The sequence below is a fragment of the Poecilia reticulata genome, linkage group LG15 (genome assembly GCF_000633615.1).
Source record: "Poecilia reticulata strain Guanapo linkage group LG15, Guppy_female_1.0+MT, whole genome shotgun sequence".
Lineage (NCBI taxonomy): Eukaryota > Metazoa > Chordata > Actinopteri > Cyprinodontiformes > Poeciliidae > Poecilia > Poecilia reticulata.
Window position 1 is genome coordinate 12250939 of NC_024345.1, and position 11726 is coordinate 12262664.

The 11726-nt window shown below is 40.6% G+C and overlaps 3 protein-coding genes across 5 annotated transcripts in view; 2 read left to right on the plus strand and 1 right to left on the minus strand.

The window, feature by feature from the left end:
• cog2 (component of oligomeric golgi complex 2) overlaps positions 1–3266 on the plus strand; it is a 9239-nt gene extending 5973 nt beyond the window's left edge. For both annotated transcript variants that reach the window (XM_008429277.2, XM_017309200.1), the window contains 8 exons: positions 247–308; positions 402–553; positions 636–821; positions 1013–1085; positions 1830–1972; positions 2074–2213; positions 2339–2522; positions 2632–3266. In XM_008429277.2, the coding sequence (XP_008427499.1) occupies positions 247–308; positions 402–553; positions 636–821; positions 1013–1085; positions 1830–1972; positions 2074–2213; positions 2339–2522; positions 2632–2730 (1039 nt within the window). In that variant the 3' untranslated portion in view covers positions 2731–3266. The remainder of the gene's footprint in view (positions 1–246; positions 309–401; positions 554–635; positions 822–1012; positions 1086–1829; positions 1973–2073; positions 2214–2338; positions 2523–2631) is intronic.
• Positions 3267–3913: 647 nt separating this feature from the next.
• Positions 3914–8063, minus strand: agt (angiotensinogen). The gene is made up of 7 exons (XM_008429281.1): positions 7957–8063; positions 6736–7177; positions 6241–6607; positions 6032–6156; positions 5787–5935; positions 4564–4720; positions 3914–4466 (listed from the first exon to the last, which is right to left on the minus strand). The coding sequence occupies exons 2-7, from the start codon at positions 7144–7146 to the stop codon at positions 4290–4292; spliced, it is 1386 nt and encodes a 461-aa protein (XP_008427503.1). The 5' UTR covers positions 7147–7177; positions 7957–8063; the 3' UTR covers positions 3914–4289.
• Positions 8064–9804: 1741 nt separating this feature from the next.
• LOC103476746 (deleted in malignant brain tumors 1 protein) overlaps positions 9805–11726 on the plus strand; it is an 8904-nt gene continuing 6982 nt past the window's right edge. For both annotated transcript variants that reach the window (XM_008429282.2, XM_017308759.1), the window contains exons 1-5: positions 9805–9914; positions 10069–10104; positions 10482–10580; positions 11268–11330; positions 11632–11709. In XM_008429282.2, the coding sequence (XP_008427504.2) occupies positions 9827–9914; positions 10069–10104; positions 10482–10580; positions 11268–11330; positions 11632–11709 (364 nt within the window). In that variant the 5' untranslated portion in view covers positions 9805–9826. The remainder of the gene's footprint in view (positions 9915–10068; positions 10105–10481; positions 10581–11267; positions 11331–11631; positions 11710–11726) is intronic.

Below are 11726 nucleotides of genomic sequence, written 5' to 3' on the forward strand. Positions count from 1 at the left end.
CCCAGCCCCCACACAGAAACACACGATAAAACACACGATGTGCAGGTTCATCTCTGCACGTCAGAGCAAAGATCAGGCCGCCTGTCCACATTTCACAACCCAAACCCTCCGTGGCTAAGCTTTTCCGGGAAGTCAAAAAATGTCCACGCACGTGTTGTTGAGCGTTTTCGAATCCGTGCTGGCGCAAACGTTGAGCTCGTAACATTTTGTCCTTCCGTACTCTGAATATTTTCCTCCGTTTTTCAGGTACAAAGAGATTGCCGGGCGCCTGGAGAACACCATAGGAGACGGATTAGAAGCAGCGCCAGGTGGGGAGTTCATTCCCAAACGTTTAAACGTCGGTGTTTGCCGCACGCATTTCCCCACAACGCCCTTGTGTTTCTGTTTCTGCTCCTTTCCAGCTGGCAGTTCGTTCCACCTGCAGGTGTCTGAGGTGTTGTGGTCCTGCTTGGTGAGGTGCTGGTCGGACAAGGTCTACCTGTCGCCTTTGGCTCATCGCTTCTGGAAGCTGACTCTGCAGCTGTACTCGCGATATGCCAAGTTTCTGGATGAGGTAAAAGCCAAATGCGGAAGTGAAACCGGAGCGAGAAGAGCAACCCGGTCCAGGCTTTACCTAACTGAGCCAATCCCCGCAGGCGCTGACTAAAACCTCGACCATCGAGGCGCCGAAGGAGCCGACCAGACCCCTGCCGAGCTCGGCCTCTTCCACTTCCAGCCGAACGTCCCTGGACGAAGGCGGCAGCGAGGGCGGCTGCCCGGCAGCTCTGTCCACCAAACAGCTGGTTTTCATCGCAGCTGACGTTCAGAAGCTGCAGGAGAAGGTGTGTGCCCACACGGTCTGGACGCAGAACCACAAGAATGGAGGCACTGAGATGGTGCCTCCATTACACATCATCTGGTTGTGGTGTTTGCTTTTCCTTTGTTGGTATTCCAATCTGTTTTGTAACATTACAACCCCAAACTTCAATGTAGTTTTTTTTTTGTTTTGTTTTCTGTGTCTTCTGTCTTTTAGATCCCAGAGTTGTCAGAGACGGTCAGACAGCGTTTGGATGCTATCGGGATCAAAAACTTTGCAGTTGTAGAAGGTAAGCACACTGGGAGCAGGTTTTTTTTATTTATTTGCTTTCTTGTCAGAATACCTACCCATGTAATTAACTATTATGTTTTTATGCTCACGAATTATGGAGATGATCAGAAAAATCCTCAAATCTCACATGTTTTGTTTCTCATTTTTGTGAACATTTTAAGTTGCGCTCCTTCCAGTTGATTCTTTTTTAAAACGAGACCGCTTATGATACCAATCAAATAGATCTTTAATTGATACTATTTATAAGATACATGAGCAAAAACTAAGAGAGATTACTTGTCAAAGCTTATATGAAATGACTCACTGAATGTGAGGGGAAAAAAATCAATGCACTTTATTTGAAGGGGTGTGCATAAGACTGACATGACACTGTCATAAACATGACATAACATCTGTCATGAACATAAAGAAGTCTTTATGAATGTTTATGACAGTTGTCATGAAGTGTCATTCGGTAAATAATGACGCTTTTAATGCAAAGTTGCTCTAAAAGTTGCATTAAAAGTTCATTAAAAGTGCCAACTTTGCATTAAATTGTCATTATTTACAAAATTATGCAAAGTTGGCATTTTTAATGGACTTTCAGTGCAACTTTTCGAGCAACTTTGCATTAAAAGCGTCATTATTTACCGATGCGGAAACTATAAATAAATAAAACAGGCAGGAGTTGATGATGATGTTCGTTCTCTATAAATTCTTTCGTTGCCGCTTCCTGGACTCTTACAAGCGTTCTGTCTGGCAGATGCCCTCGCAGACTCCAGGGTTCGCCTATCCAGCAGCATCCCGTCTCTGAACACCAGGATGACGCAGCATCTGACCGAACGCTCCTGCCGCTTCCTGAAGAGCGCCTCTGAGGTCCCGCGACTCTACCGCAGGACCAATAAAGTAGGTGGATCTTTCCTCTCCCCCACATATTATCAGCTCACACTTTTAATCTCTTAGAGTATTTTTGCCTTTTTGTTCCCGACGACTCTTTCCGTGTGAAGGACCTACCAGTTCGAGCATCGGCATACATGGACAACGCTTTACAGCCATTACACCAGCTGCTAGCAGACTCCACAGGGCTGGTCAACCCCCAAACGGCACAGGAATGGCTAAGAGTTACACTGTCTGACTGCACACAGAAGTAAGTCTCAAATATACATTCGTGAAACTGAAATAACCCAAAGAGGTTGTGATGCTACTGGAAAGAACGTCCTGTGCACTGAATTTGGTCTTTTGGTTAAAACTCTTCTCCTTCTCTTTTTGCAGGTACTATGAGACCATCTCAGAAGTGCTGAGCTCGGTGAAAAAGATGGAAGACAGTCTGAAGCGTTTAAAGCAAGCCAGAAAAGGTGCAAGCGCCGCTGTCACAACAGGAACAAACGGCGGGCCGACGGACGACAGCAAGATCCGTCTTCAGCTGGCGTTGGATGTGGAATATCTGGGCGAACAGGTACGTGTCGCGTTAATACACAAATGGACACAATCAAAGCTCAAAGCGCCTCGTAAAGTAGCAGGCGTTTTAGTTTTACGTGTCATTTCTCCGTTTGATTTTGTCTCAGATTCAGAAAATGGGCCTCCGGCCCAGTGACATCTCCATGTTCTCCACCCTGATGGAGCTCGTGAAAGAAGCCCGGGACCTCGCCGAACAGAACCAGTAGACCATCCGCTCCCAAGCCAACGGGGATTTCTCTGCACACCTTCAGATCTTTCTAAGAAATGAAAGTTTTGTCCACGACGACACGAGGAGGAAAGAGAACTGACTTTATGAAATCATCGTCCGAATCACTGAGCCGTCGCGATGCAACCAACGACCAGGCTCCATCTGTTACTATGGGATCATATGCTACTGTGTAGCGTATCCTCGTTGTAAAAACTGCTTTATTGATCACCTCTTGGGGTTTGAATGTTTCTAATAGATCCACATTTTATTTTTAAAGAGTAAACTCAGTAACAGCATGTTTATTTAATTTTTTAAATGCCTTACATATAAAAAAAATTGTGTTAATGTGGAATATGTACAGATTCAAACTAAGGTTGCAGAATCAAAATTAAGAGCTTGGGAATAAAGTAAAAGGCTTTATATCATCTGTGTCTTTATTTACAGATGATTCGGTAGCTACATGTGATCCTGAACAGGTTGTTTATTTCTGTTGTGTTTTTTTTTCTAACAATCTATTAAAAAGGGCAACTCTGGGAACAATTGTTTTGTCTCATTTAATAAAGGGATAAGATTAGGTTAATTTACAGGACCATTAAAAAATTTTTTCAGTCCTTTTACTGAAAAAATATTTAGATTTTTTTAAAGATTCAGTAACAGTTTTTCTGGTAATTTGATAATTCTTTGGATCATAATTCCAAATCCAGTTTTCAGTTTTCTGGCAGAAACCACAAGATACTCATTAAAAATGTTTTTTTTAAGGTGTTCATGAGGCGATGCACCCAGTCAAAGCCTCCATTGCAACTGAAAGAATCAAGCCCACAGCACCATACATCCTCTACAATGCTTAACAGTGGGAATGGAGCATTTTTACACCAGGCCCTCAGAGTATTTTACAGAAAAGCTCAATTTTGTCTCAGCTGATCAAATCATTTGCATTTAAATGGTAGGAGTGGAAAATACCTACCATCATACCTGACTGTTTGATGTCTTATTTTTAAACTCTGCTTTTGTTTTGCTTGCTCCTTTATCACCGCATTGCTGATTAAAATAAAATTTAACTTGGGTCCTTCGGTAGGAGGTTGAGATGAGCAGCCAAACTCTTGTTTGCCATTTTTTGACTTTCCCAAATGGCATTTTCTTTTATATTTCCTATTTCAAAAAGCATCCACACAACCCATTCATCTGGAATGTTTTATTTATACAATCACAGGCAAACAAAAATAAACTCTTTATTACAATATAAGAAGTTATTCATTTCATTCTACTTTACCAAGCCTACTGAAAGGTTTTGTAGAGAACATCATGAAAATATTACAAAAAAAGGATGGGAAGTTTTAAACTAGTTGACTGTAAAGAAGTCTATCCATAAATACTACAATGAGACCTCCAGTGATTCCAGTAACTTTCTGTGTGCTGATCTTGAGTAACCATAACACTGTTTAATGCTGAAAGAGACAAAGCCGTAGCTTCATCTGTCCTCTATGCCATCTGGTCATTTCTTTCAGACGCAGCAGCACTTTGACGGTCTGGTCATCTTCTGTTCAGAATCAAACAGTTTTAGAGGGTAGGGTTGGTAATCTTTCCCAGCAGCAGGATCGATTCGTAATGCTCCTCTATAACGGAGAAAAAGAACGGTCTGTTGATGGACAGCCTCAGAGCGACGCCTGCCTCTGTAGGCCCGGCCTGAGGTTCTGCAGCTTCCCCTGACATCTCAAACATCACGTTGTTCATGGCCTGACAGAAAAAAAAACAAAAAACAGAGCTATTAATGACACAAACTGTGGCCGTTTTTTTTTCTTACATGACCACAAGATCAGTTCATCTGGTTTACCTCGTCTACGGAGAAAGGGCTGGTGTTGCTGAGGCGGCTGAACTCGGCCTGGGAGCCCAAGAGCGTGGGCCCCAGACGGCGATTCATGGTGGACAGCAGGTCATGGATGTCAATCACAGAAGACAGGGAGAACTTAGGGAGGGACAGCTCCAACAAACTAAGAACCAAAAAAAGGAGAAAAACTGAAATTTCTAAAACCAAAATGGGAATCGTTTTATTCTTTCTCTATCGTCCAGAAAACTGAGGCTAGTAAAACTGTATGATGTCAGAAAAGATGTTAGAATGAAATCTTTTCTGAACTTTAATGCCCAAGTTCAGTTTCCAATGTGGCTGCTACTCATACAAAACAATAACTTTTAATGTTAGAAACTATTTGTGCTTGTGATGGTTGGTTTGTCATTAAACAAAGAAAATGAACAACCTCAGTTTATATATTAAGTGTTTAAATGCATAAAACAGGAGGAAATAATTATCTTTCTACATAGTAGCTAGCCACAACATGTGTAGTGCCTATAGTGCGTTATTATTGGTTACGTGACAAGCTCCTGCAACCTGAGCCACCAGTCCTCCTATACTAGAAAGTCCCACTTATTTTAGACTTGGTACAAATCTTCTAACTTCTGTACTAGGGTTAGGGTTAGAAGATTTTTGTTTTTTCTAATGCAACAAGAAAGTAGCCTGAAATCGAAATTCCACCTGAGAGCGTCAGATGTTGTCAAGCAGTGTTCGGTTTGATCAGTGATGTGACCGCCATGCATGAAACTTTGCAAAGCTATTTATGAGCGCTTGTGGCAGTTTGTTTTTTTTCTTAAACCAGCGGCAGACAATGTTGTGCAACCTCTGTTAATGAACATGTTCCTTTAGTGCTTGAATGCATGAACGAGAAACAAATATTGCTATTTTGCATCTTGTGTTAAAACACCACAACAACTAGCAAATTCACTTGATTTTCCAATTTTTTAGCTAGAATACGCTCAATTTGTGTGAGCCAGAGACAAATATCTTCACAGCCTCTGGTTGAAAGGTACAGCTGATCTCTGGCTGAATTGGATACAAACTCTCAGTCAGGCGCGGACCTATAGGGGGGGCTGGGTGGGCGGCTGGTTACATTTATATTTCAACTGTCTTGGACTGCTGACGTGTGCGACAAAAATATTTTCAGTCTGTCCGATCGACTCTGAAGGGATTAATTAATAACTCTCTTTACAGAAACCTTGTCTCACCCTTCCTGGAGGTTCTTGTGCCAGCCACCCATGAAGCTGGTGAGCAGTTTGTTCTCTACGTGACCGAGCGTCGTTCCTTCGTGAGGTAGAATGAGCAACATGTGGCTCTGTTTACTGAGAGGCAGCTTCACAACAGTGCACCTATTCACCTTCAATAAAACACACAGCGGAGAAGTCAAAACCTGATGTACTGTTGGGCCGTGAATGTAAGGAACAAAAGAAAACAGAATAGGAGAAAGCTGTACCGTGTCATTCAGGTAGTGGTAGTTATAAGTGCGCGTCATGGTTGAAGTCGTCACTTTTGTCGCTTCGTCCACATGAAACTCTTCCATGGAGATCTTATCTGGTCGGAAAGCTGCCATCCAGTTGCCTAAACAGACACAAGCAGAGAGCAAATGTCAAGTTTTATCCTTAAGTTGCTCTTGTGGTTGGTTTGGAAAGCCAGAGCTCGTGCCTTTGAAGCTGAAGGATGAGAGGAAGAGGAAGTTGCTGCTTGGGTTCAGGCCTTTGAAGACATTCGTCAATTTCCCGTCCGACGTTTTCTCCACAAAGCTGTTCACCAGGGTTTGCACCTCCTCGTGCTTGGAGAAGTCCACGCCTCGGATAAACGATTTGTCGGAGAAGTCTCGTGTTCCCTGAATGAAGTCTCTAGATAGCTGAGCGTCGCTCCTGGCGAAGGCCCAGACCCGAGTGGTGATTTCATCTCCAGACCCATCGTCCACCAGAGAGTTAATGACTTGCAGTGTACTGAGGATCTTATGTCCGTCTACTAAAGACACACAGTCCTCTCTGTCGGTGCCGCTACTGAGCAATAGAAACTCCTAGAACAAAAACAAAAGATTGATAATGAGCAAAGGATGAACATTTGCGATGGTAAGGTCAGTAAGTTGTGCTTTCCATAAATAAAATCAAAGTAGAGCTCAAAAACTAGCAAATCGAAGGCATGCACCTGAAACGAGCGTGCAGTCTTCTTAGAAGCTCCGAGGTAGAAGGCAGCAAGTGACCCATATGTGTTGACCGGAGAGAAGACGGTGTTGTTCTGTTTTCTGCTGAGGGCATGGTACATCCTCAGACCCAGGGGGTTCAGCAGGCCAGCCAGGACTGCCGTCCTCACTGTCATGTTCTGCGTCTGTGCATCCAGGCTTGACCGGTCCCTGCTGTCAGGGGTCAAAACCTCAACATCCAGGGTCTCCACGGCGACGGTTTCGAGAGGCTTCACGGCGGAGCCCTGAAGAGTCTCACAGCTGACATTGTCGACTGCAAAAAGGTGGAAGGGGTGAATGTAGACGCGGTTGGCTTGGCTTCCGGAGATCCAGCAACACGCCAGGGCCGCTAGAAGAAGTGGTTGTAGCTTCTGCATTTTATCTTCTGTTGCTAAGACGGTTTTCTCTCTGTGGGTAAACACAGATACATTATTCAGTATTAAAAGTAACTTACTGCTTTATTTCACGAACCGCCGTCTCTGCCCCTCAGAACATTGGGGTTTGAGGTTATCTCTCACGGTTACAGGATCATGAAAACAGCTTTCATCACTAATCTGGTTGCGTCTGGTTTTGGTTGTCTGAGAGGTCAGCTGGAAAGGGAGGCTCACTGATCGCAGGCAGAGATAATACACACAGGAGAGGATTGGGGGAAAATCCACAGTAGACTCAACAATTCAATCGCGAGCTTAAAGGGAATGAAGTTAATCAGACAATCATGCTAAATTCTAATGGGAAATGTTTTTAGTAAATCGGTAAAAATGTTCAAACTGTCCAGTAACAAATTTGAATGTGTGGACTGATGGACTCTTGTGGGATTTAAGCAAACATATGGTCTGTTATGCAGCACACACCACGGCCTTGGTTTCTGATCAATACGACTGGCGACTAAATGTTTGTTTATTATTGAGAAAACTCCTGAGCTGCAATGACCTCTGTCAAAAACAAAGACAGATAATCTTTATTGTCTCTCCCAAAGGTGACAGAAGTTTTCTTTTAACAGGAAACAGACTGCAGAACTTTAGCAGTTCTTTAATTAAAATGTGGTTCTCAATTTTTTTTTTGTACTGAACCATCAAACGAAACTCGGTTACCGAGTTGACATTTGCAAAGGCAAAGATTTTTCGTAATTTTTCAGCTTTCTAATGCACTTCTTTAGTTAATCTCAAAAAGACAAAACTGACTCTTACCTCGTGTGTCCGCAGTGACTGAGTGAGGTTCAGAATGAGGATCCCAGATCTCTGCTCCTTTACTTAAGTCCAGCTGGTCAGCAGCGGTGGTTACACATTAACCAAAGATAAACTGAGTCAGGGGCTTTACTGTCATGAGTCACAGTTCGCCTTGTGTTGATGAACAACTGCTATAGATTAATGGTTTGTTTTGACAGAAAGGGGAAAAAGAGGAAGAAAAGCTTAACTTCCATAAAAGTACAGCAGGAAGTTTAAGAACCTCTGAAATTGTGTGTATTTTTTTTTCTTTGTAATGTTGTCTGACTGAAAAATTACCGTATAATGGGAATGTTTATTTCCGGAAGGATTGTGGTAATTATGACTTGAGTCTACAAGTCATACCAATGTCAAAGAGTTCACCAAACAATGACCAAAAGTGAAAACAAACCAGATTTCCTTAAACATGGCCATTGAGGTTTTGATAAATCAATGTTTCTTTTCTGGTTAATACTTTTTCACAGCTCTGCATCTACGCTGAACTTATTAGAAGTTTGCACCTCAGAAAACAGATCCTTTATTTTATAGAGAAACTCAGAAATTTGGTTCCCTCATGGGAGGATATGAGGGAACCAAATTTTAGGTGAGTACCAAGGTGATGCAGACAAACAAAAGTCCTGGGAAAAAAGCTAATAGTAGTCATGTGTTCCGCTTTGCACTTTGTTACGCAATGTTAAGCTGTATTACACTATTAGAGTCATCATCTCCGGTGTTTAGGTGGAAAACCTGCACCTGTTTCAACAAGGCCAGTTTTATTTCCTTATCCTGTCTGCTGTTTTACAGCTCTTCTTTAATCTCCTGTAAATATTCTGACTGTTACAATGAGTGCAGGCACCACAAAAAGAAATTTATTAAGGAAAATGAAGAATAGCATGATTTTTTTTTTTTACTTCCTCTGTAGCTGACAACAAGGTGTTGCAGTTTTATTAACGAGTTAAGTGCGTAGGTGAGATATTACTGCTGAATTATTCTAGTCTGTCTTCATTTTAATTTGGAGTTTAACTTATTTTTGACATCATCTCTAAGAGACAGTCAGATAACTTCCTCGTCCTAAGGAGTTTGTGAAATGGTCGTATTTATATTTATGTTTTTACACTGAAATTTGTAGAACAAGTGTAATTATTAGATTTTAAAGAGTAGAAATGGGGGAAAAAATGTGATTATTTAGAATTTAACATAACAACATCCCAATTAAAGTAAAGACAAAAGTGTGAAAAACCATTAAAAATATGCAATAAAGGAAAATTATTTTACAAATCTTGCCAACTTTTAAGTTATGCTAATAATTTGGATGATGTTAACTTTACTGAATATATCTCTTAGTACATTTTCAGTTTTGATCTCAAACACTGCATGCGCTTTAGAATCTATCCAGTCTGTCTATCATTCATCTAAAACACAAAATAAGTGTGTTATTATGAGACTGTATGTTTATAGGAGTCTTTACATCCAGATAAATTTGCCTTCAAGCTGTCTATAATTCTATTTAACTTGTTGGGCGAAACAGAAAGTGTACTGTATGTACTTTCAGCCTTATTAATATATAATATTTATGTTGTAGATGTCTCATTACCGTACTTTATGATAAAGTCATAAAGTAATGTATTACTTTACTATCTGTTTGTTTTTAAGGTTTACAGACCCCACATGAAATCCTAAACACGTCCTGAAGCATCGGGTGAACCATCATCATTTATTATATTTAATCAACTGTGTGTTTCTCATATGTATATGTTACTGGGTGATATTTCACTCAAACATTTGGTGACATCAGAAGCTTTATGGGTGCAGTAACCAGTCAGTTGTTGAGCATATAAGCAGCAGAGATCAGGAGATGAAGCAGACTGAGAGTTGGGGAAACAGGTTCACCATGAGAGCTCTCGTGATTCTTTGCGTTGTGCTCATCACACAGGGAGTGCAAGGTATGATTCTGTTAAACTTAATCATTTTATTATGTTTTTTTAACACTTAGAACATCAGTTTATAAGCACTATCGAGTGTAAATCCAAGCAACATTTTAGATTTTAGATTATCACCCCTTCCTCGATTAACACAATGTGTTTTAAAATCCTTCAGGTTGGACGTCTCCAGCAGTATATTCCACTACAGAAGGTAATTGAGCATCATTTAATGTCAATCCAAACAACATGTTTTCAGATGATTACTTTTACCTCAACTAATGCAGCATTTCTTAAGATCTTCCAGATTGGATAACTGACCAGGTGGATTATCCAGCAGCAGAGGACTGAACATTACTTAGTTTGAAAATATTCTCATCCTGCAGGTTTCCAAACTGGTGGTTTCATTAGCTTTATTTTCACTGTCAATCTATTACTACTGCTATTTACAGCCTCAACTATCCAAATGAAAATCCAAACAAAGTACACCTGCATGGTACATCAGACCCGGCAATCGGGTTATTCGTTTGGAGTTGTTCATAAAGACATAGGTTACCATTTTAACAACAATTGTTTTCTGTTCACTTGTAGATTATTATTCCTGCAAAAACAAATGTGGTGGCTATGCTTGGTCCTGTGCTTGCATTGATGATTGTGAAACCTACGGGAGTTGCTGTTACGATTACTCAAGTAAGCAGTGATGCAATGTAACAAAATGCACTTGTGTGGGGTGTTCAACCTCACAGAAATGTCTTTGTTTCACTTAACAGACAAAATATGATTTTATGCGCAAATGATTGTATTTTAAAGGCTCAAGTGAAAAAACGTGATTCACAACATGATTACAAAATGACAAATTTTAAGTAGAGCAAACACTTTTCCAAATTAAACATTTCACCAGAACCTTCAGAAACTAATACTTACAATAATAGATATATGTCAGAACAGGGTAAAAGCTTCTAGATACAGCATAGTGTGTTTGCTGAAATACAATCAAAAACATTTATTAATGACTATTACAGTATTAATCTCTTTTCTTGCATATTTTCATCTGCAGCAACAAGCTTGATCAATTTTTAACATGATTCAAGGCATTTAGTTGTAATTAAAAGATTCTTAAAAACTTATTGGTTGAAGTAGCATTCACATTTTAAATTCAAAATCATCAGAATGCAGCACAAATGTTTATTGCTGTCATTAAGAGGATTTGTTCATTAAGAGGATTCTCTGTTGTTAGTGTGACGACAGATAAGCGTACAGCAGTTTCTGCGTCTCTCTGTTATTACAGTTTTGTGGCTACACATCAAAAAAAGATGCTGCACAACAGGAGTGAACAACTGTGACCCTTACTTCTGACGTCCTTACATCTCGTTTCAGCTTATTGTTCAACAACAACCGAACAACCGGAAACCACCACTGATCCAGGACTCACCACCACAGGTCTGACAAGTTACTCAAAGTTCTACTGGTGTTTTATTAAAGTAACATGGGCAGTTGTTTAATATGTCTGTTTGATTCCAGATTCTGCCGTCCCACAGTGTGGTGACCTTGTACTAGATTAAACCATGATCCTAATTTGTGACTTGGTGTTAATTCTAAAAGACTTTTATGTAAAGTCAGAACAATCTCTGTATAGATGTTATCTCTTTCATGCAATGTTTATGATATGCAGTGACAGTTTTGTCTTTTCTGCCTTAGTGAGGAGTTTATCTAAACCTTAGTTTTAACATTTCTCTTTCAGATCAACCTTCTTGTCGGTACAACTGTGGATACAACATGGGAAGCTGCTCCTGCTCCAGTTCCTGTCAGTGGAATGGAAACTGCTGCCATGACTAC